This window comes from Taudactylus pleione, unplaced genomic scaffold (genome assembly GCF_031769625.1).
Source record: "Taudactylus pleione unplaced genomic scaffold, aTauple2 ptg001827l, whole genome shotgun sequence".
Taxonomy (NCBI): domain Eukaryota; kingdom Metazoa; phylum Chordata; class Amphibia; order Anura; family Myobatrachidae; genus Taudactylus; species Taudactylus pleione.
In genome coordinates, this window is record NW_028286224.1 from 1,432,053 (window position 1) to 1,448,364 (window position 16,312).

General features: G+C 44.0%; 1 protein-coding gene across 1 annotated transcript in view; it reads right to left on the bottom strand.

The window, feature by feature from the left end:
• Positions 1–16,312, bottom strand: part of DOCK2 (dedicator of cytokinesis 2) — a 966,148-nt gene that overhangs the window by 260,809 nt on the left and 689,027 nt on the right. Inside the window, exon 30 of the mRNA XM_088465050.1 lies at positions 11,666–11,744. Within this exon, the coding sequence (XP_088321176.1) occupies positions 11,666–11,744 (79 nt within the window). The remainder of the gene's footprint in view (positions 1–11,665; positions 11,745–16,312) is intronic.

The window sequence follows — 16,312 nt, forward strand, 5'->3', positions numbered from 1 at the left end:
AATATTGTGAGGTGTGAGGTGTTCAGAATAGACTGGAAATGAGTGGAAATGAAGGTTATTGAGGTTAATAATAGCATAGGAGCAGAAAACCCCACAAATTCTGTGATTTTAGCTGTTTTTATGCTTTTTTAAAAAAAAATACAGATCCAAAACACAAAACCCAGAACCCAAAACACGGAAGGGTGGTTTTGGCAAAACCAATCCAGATCCAAAACACGAAGAAAGATCCAGATCCAAAACCAAAACACAAAACACGAAAAGTGGCCGGTGCACACCCCTAGTAAGAATCAGAAGAGAGAAGCAGAGGACCGTGTTTGATTAGTATATGTTTCTGTATATAATTATTAGAAAAATATTAATTGATATTTAACCCACTCCCTACATACGGAACGATGCAGGCAACGATATGATCTCGTTAACGATTTCCCCGAACTCCTGAACACTCCCGGACATACGATATTGTGCATACACATGGAAGGATTGTTCAAACGATATAGATGGGTCATTAAAGACTGCAAATCGTTAACAATATATCGTTTGGCAGCATGCAACCTCACGATGCACCTTCTGTCTCCCCGTCGGCTGGCACAAAAAGGGGAGTGTCCAGGAAAAGTGATGACAAACCATTCGTCGTCCATGAAACCATTCGTCGTGCGTACACACGGAACAATGTTTGTCATATCGTGAAAGACAGGTCGTGATCCTTCTGCATGTTTAAAAGATCACACACCCCAACCCACGACAGTACACATCGGCATCGTTATTGTGCCTACACACGGCAGATTTTAAACTATTTGTCTTTCCAAGCAGTCGAAAACGGCAATATTGTTTAAAATTTCGTACAGTGTGTAGCCCCCTTTACACACCAATATAAAATTGCATATACAATTTTATATTGTGTATAAAAAGTCATGTAACTCTACTTTATTTTTAAAGTTAATTATTAAATGATACAATTAACTACAATAGTTGTTATTTATTAATACACATTTGAAACAGACCTATTTTTTTCGCTAAAATACATATGCATCATAATGTTGTGGGAGACATTTTAAAGAGTTATTGTTAACTAACTGCCCTGGTAGTGATAGGGTTAATAGAATGTTCATAATAGTGCACATCACAATAGTGACCTCATACATCACAGTGGTGACCTCCTGCATCACAGAGGGGACCTCCTGTATCAGAGTGGTGGAATCTCTGTGTGTGTTGGCGGCTGTACAGTCTGAGTGTCTGATACGTCTGCTCCTGGCACCACAGCATACCTCACATGTGTTAGCAGTAAGTTAGCAAATTCTGGGTTTCTTACTAACTGTAGATAATGAGAGGTGTATGATTTCTATGTACTGGTCTTGTTATTGTTGATTTAAATCTGGTGATTTTTTATTCTCCACAAGCCATTAAACAAATAACTTAATTTCAGTATTATTATATTATATATATAACTTTAGATTACAATATATGTTCTGTTTTGAATAGTGGATTCTGATGCTGATCTACGTGGAGATGCAGGTGACATTTCTGCAGATCACAATGGAGAAAATGCTGCCGCTCAAGAGCAGCCCATAGTAAGTACCTATAAACATCACTTACTCCTTGACACCTGTTAGTACTGTATATTTCAATAGATGTTGTCTAAACATATCCCCCACTCTAGGCCAATCCTAAGTAGGTGTCATCCCCTTCATGTCATGTCTCAGAATGTGCAGTAGATGACACACACTCTAGGTCACCTCTTCCTGTGTGTCATTAGTTGTGACCCCATCCAGGAGTATTATAATTGTTTGCATTGTATTATGGCACCCTTGAGACTTTAAGTACAGCCTTAAACTCAAACCCAATACATAATAAACAGATCACATGTGTTGTCATGCTTATATGTTATATTCGTTCTGAGGACTATCGGCAATATTAACTCAGCATTCATCAAGACCAGGGGCATCAAGAGAGAGAAGGGACGCTCCTAATTATCTGGATCTGGGCTTGTTAGAGGGGCGGGGGCCTTAATCAGCTGCAGAACTGGGCATAGTATTTCTTGCATTTTGTTTGGAGGGTGCATTGCCACACACCCCCATATTTGGTACCCAAGTACCCAGGACCTTGTCGACTCTCAGCAGCCCTGATCAAGACCTGTATTAATTTACAACTGAATTGAACATTTAGCATTTTATATAGAATGCTGAACATAGCGTGTACTGTAAGTCCTATGCATAACTCTCCCCATCTTCCATAGTTAGTTAGTACTTAGCTGCCTAGTCCAGCAATGTGACACATTTCTAGTCTGCAGGATGTTAGTGAATGTAAAATTACACTATGGGGTATAATAAAAGGATTTTGATTAAACTGTATTCCAAAACAAAAATGTTTTTGTTAACTTTTTTTCTTGTTAGAGTGAAGAGGAAAGACTGACAGTCTTTATGTGCGGAGAGGGATTCTCAGGTGCTGATGATGAGGATGAACGGCATGACGATGAATGGCGGGCAGCATTTGCTGATGAATGGCTTCCAACAGGTACTGATGAAGGGAGTGATTTAAAATGTGCAGAGAAATTTAGATTTGGGAGAGGTGTATTCAAACTGAAATTAATTCCAGTTTAAAAATAAAGCTGTCCAGCATATGTAGGCTACATGCAAAAGCAGTCAGTATTTGCCCCACATGCACAAAAAAGCATGTATTTGCACCTCTTGCATTGCGACATAGTTTGTCCAGGTAGAGAGTTGCTTGCTCTATCTTACTCTATTCCCAAATCTGAATCAGGCCCAGAGACTGAGAGACAGCCTCCAAAGAACCCATGAAGATACCCTGATGCAGTCACAGTAGCCAGGGGAGGTATAGCAATCAGGAATTTTATCTAAACAAACAACCATGGGAACACCATCAAATGATTTCCATTTGATGGTGGCAAACATCGGACCGCCACCATCAAATAGTAAAAACACTACCATCAGAACACAAACATCCGTTGGTTAGTAACCAATAAAATCCGATGTCCATCCCTATCCTGAACCTGCAGATAGACTCCAGCCAACACTCTTCCACCGTGAAGAGTGCAAATTCTTGGTCTCTTATTAATTCTAGATAATGAGAGGTGTATGATTTCTATGTACTGGTCTTGTCATTGTTGATTTAAATCTGGTGATTTTTTTCTCCCCAAGTTATCAAACATATAACTTAATTTCAGTAATATATATATATATATATATATATATATATATATAACTCTAGATTACAATATATGTTCTGTTTTGAATAGTGGATTCTGCTGATCTACATGGAGATGCAGGTGACATATCTGCAGACCACAATGGAGAAAATTATCCCATTCAAGAGCAGCCCATAGTAAGTACCTATAAACATAACTTACTCCTTCACACCTCTTAGAACTGTATATTTCAATAGATGTTGTCTGAACATATCCCCCACTCTAGGCCAATCCTAGGCAGGTGTCACCCCATTCATGTCATGTCTCAGAATGTGCAGTAGATGACGCCCACTCTAGGTCACCTCTTCCTGTGTGTCATTAGTTGTGACCCCATCCAGGATTATTATAATTATTTGCATTGTATTATGGCACTCGAGTCTTTAAGTACAGCCTTAAAACTCAAACCCAATACAGAATAAACAGATCACATGTGTTGTCATGCTTATATGCTATATTTGTATTGAGGACTATCGTCAATATTAATTCAGAGCTCCTCAAACCAGGGGCACTTAGAGAGGGGGGAGGGTCCTAATTACCTAGTTATGGGCTTGTTAGAGGAGCCTGGGTCAGCTGCAGAGCTGAGCATTGTATTTCTTGCATTTTTTTTGGAGGGTGCATGGCCACACCCCCCATATGTGGCCAGACATCCAAGTACCCAGGCCCTTGTCGGCTCTCGGCAACCCTGATCAAGACCTGTATTCATTTACAACTGAATTGAACATTTAGCATTTTATATAGAATGCTGAACATAGCGTGTACTGTAAGTCCTATGCATAACCCTCCCCATCTTCCATAGTTAGTTAGTACTTAGCTGCCTAGTCCAGCAATGTGACACATTTCTAGTCTGCAGGATGTTAGTGAATGTAAAATGACACTATGAGGTATAATAAAAGGAGTTTGATTAAACTGTATTCCAAAACAAAAATGTTTTTGTTAACTTTTTTTCTTGTTAGAGTGAAGAGGAAAGACTGACAGTCTTTATGTGCGGAGAGGGATTTTCAAGTGCTGATGATGAGGAAGAACGGCGTGCTGATGAATGGCGGGCAGCATTTGCTGAAGAATGGCTTCCAACAGGTATTAATGAAGGGAGTGATTTAAAATGTGCAGAGAAATTTAGATTTGGGAGGAGTGTGTCCAAACGGAAATTAATTCCAGTTTAAAAATAAAGCTGTCCAGCACATGTAGGCTACATGCAAAAGCAGTCAGTATTTGTCCCACATGCACAAAAAAGCATGTATTTGCACCCCTTGCATTGCGACATAGTTTGGCAATGTAGAGAGTTGCTTGCTCTATCTTACTCTGGGCCTGAATCAGAGCCGAACGCTCTGACCAGAGCGCTCGCTCTGAATCAGGGCCCTCCTACCTATTTTTGGAGCAGCCTCATGGACGCTCGCATAGCTGTGGGTTACCACCCACAGCTATAGCGAGCGTCCATGATGATGGTCGCGATGGTCAAGACCATCGCGACCATCGGGCTTGCGACAAGACCCTGCGGTAGGGTCTCGGTGACCGCAAGCCCTGGAGTGATTTTGGCTCTATCAGAGCCAAAATCACTCCCACTGACATCACTAGTGATGTCAGTGGGGCCGGACCCAGACCCTAGGCGTTCCCATGGGAACGCCTCCGTCTGGCAGCCACACCCCCGGCACGCCCACCAAAGAAGGAGTGCTTTCACTCACCATTGACAGCACACCCCCTTTGGTGCGAGACCCGGAGCGACGACTTCCTCTTCGCTCGCCGGGTCTCGCACATGCGCATGACGGAGCTCCCTCCGTCGTGCGTATGCGCACTTCGGCACCATCGACCCGCTTGCGAGCGGACAGCGCTCGCGAACGGGTCAGAATCAGGCCCTCTATTCCCAAATCTGAATCAGGCCCAGAGACTGAGAGACAGCCTCCAACGAACCCATGAAGATGCCCTGATGCAGTCACAGTAGCCAGGTGAGGTATAGCTATCAGGAATTTAATCTAAACAAGCAACCATCGGAACACCATCAAGTGAGTTCCATTTGATGGTGGCAAAACATAGGACCGCCACCATCAAATAGTAAAAACACTACCATCAGAGCCCAAACATCAATGGTTAGTAACCATCATATTCTGATGTCCATCCCTATCCTGAACCTGTAGATGGACTTCAGTCAACACTCTTCCACCGTGAAGAGTGCAAATTCTTGGTCTCTTACTCATTCTAGATAATGAGAGGTGTATTATTTCTATGTACTGGTCTTGTAATTGTTGATTTAAATCTAGTGATTTTTTTATTCTCCACAAGTTATTAAACAAATAACTTAATTTCAGTATTATTATATTATATATATAACTTTAGATTACATATATGTTCTGTTTTGAATAGTGGATTCTGATGCTGATCTACGTGGCGATGCAGGTGACATTTCTGCAGACCACAATGGAGAAAATGCTCCCGCTCAAGAGCAGCCCATAGTAAGTACCTATAAACATCAATTACTCCTTGACACCTCTTAGTACTGTATATTTCAATAGATGTTGTCTGAACATATCCCCCACTCTAGGCCAATCCTAAGTAGGTGTCACCCCCTTCATGTCATGTCTCAGAATGTGCAGTAGATGACACACACTCTAGGTCACCTCTTCCTGTGTGTCATTAGTTGTGACCCCATCCAGGATTATTATAATTCTTTGCATTGTATTATGGCACTCTTGAAACTTTAAGTACAGCCTTAAAACTGAAACCCAATACAGAATAAACAGATCACATGTGTTGTCATGCTTATATGCTATATTTGTATTGAGGACTATCGGCAATATTAATTCAGCGCTCCTCAAGACATGGGGCACTGAAAGAGGGGGGAGGGTCCTAATTACCTGGGTATGGGCTTCTTAGAGGAGCCTGGGTCAGCTGCAGAACAGCGCATAGTATTTCTTGCATTTTTTCTGGAGGGTGCATGGCCACACCCCCCATAATTGGCCAGACACCCAAGTACACAGGCCCTTGTCGGCTCTCGGCAGCCCTTATCAAAAAACCTGTTTTAATTTACAACTGAATTGATCATTTAGCATTTTATATAGAAAGCTGAAAATAGCATGTACTGTAAGTTCTATGCATAACCCTCCCCATCTTTCATTGTTAGTTAGTACAGCTGCCTGGTCCAGCAATGTGACCAATTTCTTGTCTGCAGGATGTTACTGAATGTAAAATGACACTATGGTCCGGATTCGGCACTGCACTGCTGAATGCAGATTCCCGACGATTGGGAACCTGCGCAGTCGCATGACGCATTCTGCTCATGTGCAGAAAGGGTCTGCGATCCCGCTCACAGACTGTCAGCAGACTGTCAGTGATTGGCAGTCTGCTGCCGTTTGTGGGCGGGGAGGGGGCGGCAATGCCCTCTGTTTGCCGAAACGGAGGCGTGTCGCCGCCGTTGGGGGGAGGGAAGAAGCCAGGATCTCCGTCAGCTGACTGAGATTTCCTGGCTTCTTCCTCTCATCTGCGGCGGCCAGCTGTGTCACCTTAGCCGGCCCGTGTTCCGTAGATTATCTGATGCTGTGCTGGACAACGCAGCCAGGATACGTAATGCAGCAGGATGCCACCTGTGCATTACCATGTCAGCACAGATGGAATTGCAAAGCTGCTTGCGAGCAGCTTTGCAATTCCGTCCGTAGCTGAGTCAGGCCCTATGTCATACTTGCCGATATTCAGCTCCCTCCTTACTGGAGGGAGCTAAATGCCTGTATTGTTTGCGGTGTGTGGCTATGATGCCGTTTTGGGGGCGGGGCCGGGCCGCACGATTGCGTCATCGTGGCCCCGCCCCCTCTTCACAATGCCTGAAAAAAGGCATTGTGAAGCAGGGGGCGGAGCCACGATGACGCGATTCAGCGCGAATCGCGTCATCGGGTTCCCCACCAGTGGGGGGGTAGGCGGCAGCCGGGAGGCTTGCCTGCCTTTCCAGCGGGTCGGGAGCGGCACCCGATATTCAGGAGGCTCCCGACCAAATCGGGAGGGTAGGCAAGCCTGCCCTATGTGTATAACAAAAGGATTGTGATTAAACTGTATTCCAAAACAAAAATGTTTCTATTAACTTTTTTTCTTGTTAGAGTGAAGAGGAAAGACTGACAGTCTTTATGCGCGGAGAGGGACTTCCCAGTGATGATGAGGAGGATGAACGCCATGCTGATGAATGGCTTCCAACAGGTGCTGATGAAGGGAGTGATTTAAAATGTGGAGAGAAATTTAGATTTGGGGGGGTGTGTCAGAAATGATATCCAGTTTAAAAATAATGCTGTCCACAGTAGCGGATTTACCGCTAGGCAACACAGGTGGCCGATTAGGGTCCAGTGAGTCCCAGGGGCCCCGTCGACAGGGCTGTTTGATCGAAGCTTGTTATGTAGTTCCGGCCCCGGCAGACTATCAGCATATTGTTTGGACAGCGGCCGGATGCCGCTCTGTCTCTCCTCTCCCCTGCACCAGTGTGTTGTGCTGAGAGGACCAGAGAAGAAGTTAGCCGCCGTCCAGAGAGAATAGTAGGAGAGTGTCCGGGGGATTAGTAGTCCTGCTGTTCAAGAAATGTAGGGGGGGCCCAGGGCGGCAGCGGGGGTGAGGAGGATGATTATGTTTAAGAAATTATTTCTGGTGGAGGGATGCGGCCGCGGGGGGAGGGGGGGTTGTGTGATTCTGTTTAAGCAATCTCCCTGTGTAGGGGGCTGGCCACTGGTGGTGGGGGAGGGGCCACAGGGGGATAATTATTTTTAGTAGTCCTGCTGTTTAAATACAGTAATATGACATAAAGTACATGTATGTTCTATGACACAACATTAGGATTCAATGTCAACTGTGGGGAAGAGGGGAGGTGTATAAGGAAAATTCAAGTCATTATTTATTTCACGCTCCATTAGTGTAACTCTCCTAATTATAGAAAAATCATTTTGCATTTACTGTGCACGAAAAAGAATTTGTTAATCATATGTAAAATATATACTGGCAACACTAAACACATTTTGCTAGCTGCGCCAAAGCAATATGCAACATATTGGAAGGAGACAAGTCAGTTAGCCACTACCCAACTCCGACGTAAGGGCCTGATTCAGCATGGATCGATTTTGCGATAGCGCACGCAGACGGCCGATTGCTGCGTACTGCGCATGCGTATGCATCGCAGTGTGCGTGTGTGAGTTAGCATTGTGATAGCTCTGGGATCACTCACACAGATACAAAGCCATCGCAGAGTGTAAGGTCAGCGTTTGGGGGGGTGACAGGGGAGTGGTTGGAGAAACGCAGGCATGCCGGTACGTTTGAACACCATTACTTGGGCGTGTATAAATTAGCCACTGTGACAGCATACGCAGCTTCTGTACTCACTGTGTGTGACGAGGTTAGCAATATCTGAGTAAGGTCAGACCTGTTGTAATTGTGCGCGAGGGGCCGATGTTACTCGATGTTCCCGATGTATACACATGATTGCAAGGTATTACGGATGTTAGATAGTGGTAGTGGGAGTTGGGGGGCGTCTCTATGCTGGAACTGCGACACCATTGTGATAGCATTCATTAGCATATTTTCACAGAAGATCTGCGTGCGTAATCACAGCTGAGATCGCCATAGCGATCCATAATGAATCAGGCCCTAAGTGCGGCTATGAGGTACAATAACACTCCTGAAAACTCATAAATAAACACTACGATAATAAAGCCTCAGCTATAGAGAAGCACATGGTTTACATAACAATACAAGAAACCTGTCGGTAGGAATACTACAGGGTAGACATCCCAATTGTCCTGAACAAAGGGCACAGTCCCGATTCTAGGGGACTGTGACCTGCTCACTGCAGTGAACGTGTACAGTACCTCCTGCACCTGACACTGATATTTTCAGGAAGTTTGCTGACCCTACAGGAGGTCTAAGCAATGTCCCTATCATGCGCGCACGCAGGGGGGGTTTCTGAGTACTCAGAAACCCCCCCTGACGGACTAAATTCCTAGAGCCGGAGACAGTCTTGTCTCCGTCTCTGAATGCTGCCATGCATTGGCCGCGGGTCACCCCCGGCGCCGGGAGTGACGGAGCCGTCGCTCCTCAGATAGGGCTCTTATTGGCAGAGCTCTCTGAAGAGGATTTGGCCGAGGCGGGAGCAGCTACGCTTGCTGAGTAGCAGCAGCAGCTCCGCTGGACCCCGCCAGCGCCCCTCCTCCTCCCTCCTCAGCCCTTGGATTTGTAAGTATGCTTGCTTTCGTGTGTGTGTGTGAGTATATATGCTGTGTGTAATCATGTTTATTTTTATTTGTGTATGTATGTATGCTGTAAGTGTGCTCATGTGTGTGTATGTGTGCTGTGGGAAAATATGCTTACATGTGTATGTGTGCATGCTGTGTGTATGTGTACATGCTTATGCGTGTATGTTATGTGTGTGTATATATATATACACACATATATACACACATATATACACAGTGTGCATGTGTATATATATATGCATGGAAACCCCCCCTTAAAAATCCTGCGTTTGCCCCTGCCTATGTGACATTGTTGCCCATTTATCAATTATCTAATTTTCAATGTGATCTAGGCATGACATTACAGCCCATGATCGCATTGCAGAACAAGCAGGGACAGGGGCTCCGAAAAGAGCTTGTGCCTGTGATGTGCCGCCACGAAACCCTCCGCCGGCTAATTATGCGGTGTAGACCATAGGATTAGTAGTAGTCCTGCTGTTTAAGAAATTTCCGGGGGAAGGGGGGTGGGGGGGATTGTGTCAGCACATTCAGAGCTGTATGTATTTCAGTCAAATCATGTCTGTGGTATATGCTGCAAATATAATAAATATAATATAATTGCTCCTTGCTGCAGTTCAGCCTTCCTTTGGTAGTAAAGAAACTATAGGAGGAAGCTGCCTTTTAGTGAGTTTGGGCCTGATACAGAGCACATCTCTACTTGTTAAAGGACTGCGCATGCACAGTCCTCCATCTCAGAGTCCGAATGTCGCGAAGGTGATCCCAGGTTGCGACTTCGGTCGCAGCGCTGGGATGGCAGATACCTCCTGCTACATTTGCATTTCAGATGGACGGAATTGCACAGTCACTTATGTGTGGCTCTGTAATTCCGTCCATCTCTAAATCAGGCCCTCTGTCCCTGCAGCCAGCATTCAGATTTTACCTATAAGGCAGTTTCCATACATTTTTAAATCACGGCACCCTAGAGTATCAGCCTTTTGTTTTCACGGTGTCCCTAATGTTTAAAGTTTTAAAAAGTTGAATATAAGGAGGAAAAATGAGAAGCCTGTGGTGTGATACAGGGGGCTGTGGTAAGAATCAGAAAAGAGAAACGGGACTGTGGTGAGATGCAAGGGTCTGTGGTGAAATAGAGGATGCTGTGGTGAAATGCAGGGGAAATTAGTGAGATGCAGGGGCTGTAGTGAAATAGAGGATGCAGTGGTGAAATAGAGGATGCTGTGGTGAAATGCAGGGGAAATTAGTGAGATGCAGGGGCTGTAGTGAAATAGAGGATGCAGTGGTGAAATAGAGGATGCTGTGGTGAAATGCAGGGGAAATTAGTGAGATGCAGGGGCTGTAGTGAAATAGAGGATGTTTTGGTGAAATGCAGGGGGTATTAGTGAGATGTAGGGGCTGTGGTGAAATAGAGGATGCTGTCGTGAAATGCAGGGAGCATTAGTGTGATGCAGGGGCTGTGGTGAAATAGAGGATGCTGTTGTGAAATAGAGGATGCTGTGGTGAAATAGAGGATGCTGTGGTGAAATAGAGGATGTTGTGGTGAAATACTGGGGGCATTAGTGAGATGCAGGGGCTGTGGTGAAATAGAGGATGCTGTCGTGAAATAGAGGATGCTGTGGTGAAATAGAGGATGTTGTGGTGAAATACAGGGGGCATTAGTGAGATGCAGGGGCTGTGGTGAGATGCAGGGGCTGTGGTGAGATGCAGGGGCTGTACAATGTGAAATATTCTATTGCAGGCGCATGAAAAAATGACCTAAAGTTCTGTTTGTGTTAAAAGTAATATTTAAAGTTTTTATTCTAAATAATAATTAACGCAATAGGTAAACTGTACATGCAGATAAATGTGAAATGAAAAGTCACCTGATCGCTAAATGGAGCTATATGGAGAGAATGGGTTACATATAATTATTAGTGAGTACAAGACACTTGACTGCACTGTCTCCAGCTTTTCATTAACTGCAAATGAAACCAGCATAAATGACAAAATTAGACAATTGTTCTGAAAGTTGGAAAGTGTTCAGCATGGAAGATGGGCAGAAGATATATTTAGCATTGCTTGCATTTGAAAATGTGCTATACACACACAGATTTTTCCAGCATTAAACAAAATTCTTGGGGAAGCTTTACTAATACATGGCAGATGGGATTCATTCTGGGAGAAATTAGACTTAATTACACTGTCACATTTGTCATTGGAATTACATACTGCTGTCTTTTATCATTCAAGGGACCAAAACAAATCAGAGAAATCACTACATTACCTGCACTTCAAAATTCATGTTTTCAAGAAACTTCTGGTTCATTGTTCTGGCAAACTTATCGATGGCTCTCAAGAAAACTCTGTAACAAATAAAGATAATATGAAAAATATCTAAAAATACTAGGTATGCTAATGATAATGACTGAAAATATCTAAAAATACTAGGTATGCTAATGATAATGACTGAAAATATCTAAAAATACTAGGTATGCTAATGATAATGACTGACAATATCTAAAAATACTAGGTATGCTAATGATAATGACTGAAAATATCTAAAAATACTAGGTATGCTAATGATAATGACTGAAAATATCTAAAAATACTAGGTATGCTAATGATAATGACTGAAAATATCTAAAAATACTAGGTATGCTAATGATAATGACTGAAAATATCTAAAAATACTAGGTATGCTAATGATAATGACTGAAAATATCTAAAAATACTAGGTATGCTAATGATAATGACTGAAAATATCTAAAAATACTAGGTATGCTAATGATAATGACTGAAAATATCTAAAAATACTAGGTATGCTAATGATAATGACTGAAAATATCTAAAAATACTAGGTATGCTAATGATAATGACTGAAAATATTTTATACCCACATCAACAAATAATAAGAATATGCACCAAAAACTATTCTTTGATGGGCTTCACAGCATTTCCATAGAAAAAGCATTGCAATTGTAGGTAGTTCTTTCAGGGTCCGGGAAAACAAGGAGGGTCTGGGCTTCACTAACTTGGCATCTTTAACTAAAAGCAAGTGATAAGTATACTATAAACCTTGGGTTGTCACACATATTATACTTTTTAGCAGTGCTTAAAGTGGTCCTAGAGAAGTGGTGCTTGAAAGTTTGTGAACCCTTCAGAATTTTCGATATTTCTGCTGAAGTTTGGCCTAAAACTACCTCAGATTTTCATACAAGTCCTAAAAGTAGATAAAGAGAACCAAGTCAAACAAATGAGACAAAAAAATTAGACATGCTAATTTTTTATTGAGGAAAATTATCCAATATCACATATCTGTGAGTGGCAAAAGTATGTGAACCTTTGCTTTTAGTATCTGGTATGACCCCATTGTGCAGCAATGACTATTTCTAAACGTTTCTGGTAATTGTTGAGTAGTCCTGAACATCGGCTTGGAGGACTTTGACTTGGCCAAGACTTTACATTTATTCTTCTTTGGTCAAATGACTTGTGTGCTTTGGGTCATTGTCTTGCTGCATGATCAACATTCTCTTGAGATGCAGCTCATAGACAGATGTCCTGACATTTTCCTTATGAATATTCTTGTATACCATAATTCATAATTCATTGTCCCATCAATGATGGCAAGTCGTCCTCGGCCAGATGCAGCAAAACAGGCCCAAACCATGATACCACCACCGTGTTTCACAGATGGTATGACGTTTTTATGCTGGAATGCAGTGTTTTCCTTTCTCCAAACAAAATGCTTCTTATTTAAATCAAAAAGTACTATGTTGGACTCATATGTCCACAAAACATTGTTCCAATGGTCTTCCGGCTTGTCCAGGTGATTTTTAGCAAACTGCATAAGGGCAGCAATCTTCTTTTTGGAGAGCAGTGGCTTTCTCCTTGCAATCCTGCCATGCACACTATTGTTGTTCAGTGTCCTCCTAATGGTGAACTCATGAACATTAACATTAGCTAATGTGAGAAGGGCCTTTAGTTGCTTAGAGGTTACCTCGGGTTCCTTGGTGACCTAGGAAACTATTAGATGCCTTGCTCTTGGCATGATCTTTGTTGGTTGACCACTCTAGGGGAGGGTAATAATGGTCTGGAATTTCCTCCATTTGTACACAATCTGTCTGACTGTTGATCGGTGGAGTCCAAGCTCTTTAGAGATGGTTTTGTAACCTTTTCCAGCCTGATGAGCATCAACAACTCTTCTTCTGAGGTCCTCAGAAATCTCCTTTGTTCGTAGGATGATAAACTTCCACAAACACATGACATCAGACTTTAATAGATCCCTTTTCTTTTAAAAAGATAGGTTGTCCACTCACACCTGATTGTCATCCTATAGATTGAAAATATCTGACTCTAATTTCATCTTCAAAATATCTGCTAAGCCTAAAGGCTCACATACTTTTGCCACTCACAGATATGTGATATTGGATAACTTTACTCCAAAATACATCTATTTTTTTCATCTCAATTGTTTGAATTGGTTCTCTTTATCTACTTTAGGACTTGTGTGAAAATCTGAGGTAGTTTTAGGCCAAATTTCAGCAGAAATATAGAAAATTCTGAAGGGTTTAAAAACATTCAAGCACCACTGTATATGTATATATATTTATATATATATATATATATTAGGGGTGTGCACCGGACACTTTTCGTGTTTTGTGTTTTGGTTTTGGATCTGGATCTTTCTTCGTGTTTTGGATCTGGATTGGTTTTGCCAAAACCACCCTTCCGTGTTTTGGGTTCTGGGTTTTGTGTTTTGGATCTGGATTTTTTCTTAAAAAATAAAAAAAACCCGCTAAAATCACATAAATGGGCCTTTTTTTGTTCCTACGCTATTAATAACCCCAATAACATTAATTTCCACTCATTTCCACTCTATTCTGAACACCTCACACCTCACAATATTGTTTTTAGGCCAAAAGGTTGTACCAAGGAAGCTGGATGACTATGCTAAGCGACACAAGGGGGCGGCACAAACACGTGGCCCATCTAGGAGTGGCACTGCAGTGGCAGACAGGAAGCCAATCAGCGTTATGGTGCCCATTTGCATGTAGCACGAACCCGGGAGATCCGTGCTACATGCATCTGTGTGATTGGCACAGAGCAATGACAGGTCCGTGAGACCCGTCTGTGCTGCTGTGGTAAAAAAAAAAAAAAAAACCTGTGTAAAAAAAGAAAAAAATGGCGTGCACCCCCCCAAAAAAGAGCAACCAGCCCCGGGCATTAGTAACCCAGTGCTGGGTGTGCTTAAATACAGGGGACAAACGACGTAGGGGTCCCCTGTACTTAAGCACAACCAGCACCGGGCTAGTCAGAACCAGCGCTGGTTGCCAAAATACGGGGGACAAACGACATAGGGGTCCCCTGTATTCTGCGCAACCAGCTCTGGGCTCTGATCCGGTCCTGGTTCTGGAAATATAGGGGACAAAAAATGAGTAGGGTTCCCCTGTATGTTCCAGAACCAGCACTGGACTTTTTCTAGCGGGGGGCTGATGCCACAGCCAGGGGAGCCCTTTCACCGGGCCCCCCAGCCGCAGCATCAACCCTGACCGCTAGTCAGCCCAGGCCGGGGATCCCTGGAGAGCTGGGGACCCCCCCAATAAAGGGGTCACCCTCTCCAGGGCACCCCAGGCCCAGGCTGATAGCCCGGGGCTATCCCCGCCACCCCTGGTGGCGGTGGGTGGCGGGTTGATTGTGTGGTGTGGTGTAAATAAAGAATATCAAACATTGTCTTTACAAGTAGAACTGCAAGTCCCAGCTAGCCTGCCCCGCATGCTGGTACTTGGAGAACCACAAGTACCAGCATGCAGGGCATTAAGGGCCCACTAGTACCTGTAGTTCACCTGTAAAAAAAATGTTTAAAAAAACACAGGACACACACACCGTGACAGTATAAGTTTATTAAACATACATACACACACACACACACACACACATGTACACATACTCACCTATGTAACCCTGTAGCATCGGTCCACTTGTCCGGTAAAGTATCCATAGGGGACCTGTGAAAAAAAACATACTCACCATCTCCTATGCGAGGTTCTGTCCTCTTCGTTCCAAAGTAGGCATCCCCGGACTTGGCAAAAAAAAAAAACGAAAACGCGATCCACGAACTTAGTACCGTTCTATAGAACGGTACTTCCCGAATGAGAGCTTAGCGGCGGGGTATCACCATGGAAACCCCGCTGCTAAGCGTTCATTGGCTGAGAGAGGTCATCTCCCGTCTCTCAGCCAATGAACGGCTCCCTCCATTGTAGTCAATGGTGGGAACCGCAGGGTAAACTTTAATAACCTTGCGGCTCCCAGCATTGACTACAATGGAGGGAGCCGTTCATTGGCTGAGAGAGACGGGAGATGCTGGTACTTGTGGTTCTCCAAGTACCAGCATGCGGGGCAGGCTAGCTGGGACTTGCAGTTCTACTTGTAAAGACAATGTTTGATATTCTTTATTTACACCACACCACACAATCAACCCGCCACCCACCGCCACCAGGGGTGGCGGGGATAGCCCCGGGCTATCAGCCTGGGCCTGGGGTGCCCTGGAGAGGGTGACCCCTTTATTGGGGGGGTCCCCAGCTCTCCAGGGATCCCCGGCCTGGGCTGACTAGCGGTCAGGGCTGATGCTGCGGCTGGGGGGCCCGGTGAAAGGGCTCCCCTGGCTGTGGCATCAGCCCCCCGCTAGAAAAAGTCCAGTGCTGGTTCTGGAACATACAGGGGAACCCTACTCATTTTTTTCCCCTGTATTTCCAGAACCAGGACCGGATCAGAGCCCAGAGCTGGTTGCGCAGAATACGGGGGACCCCTACGTCGTTTGTCCCCCGTATTTTGGCAACCAGCTCTGGTTCTGACTAGCCCGGTGCTGGTTGTGTTTAAGTACAGGGGACCCCTATGTCGTTTGTCCCCTGTATTTAAGCACACCCAGCACTGG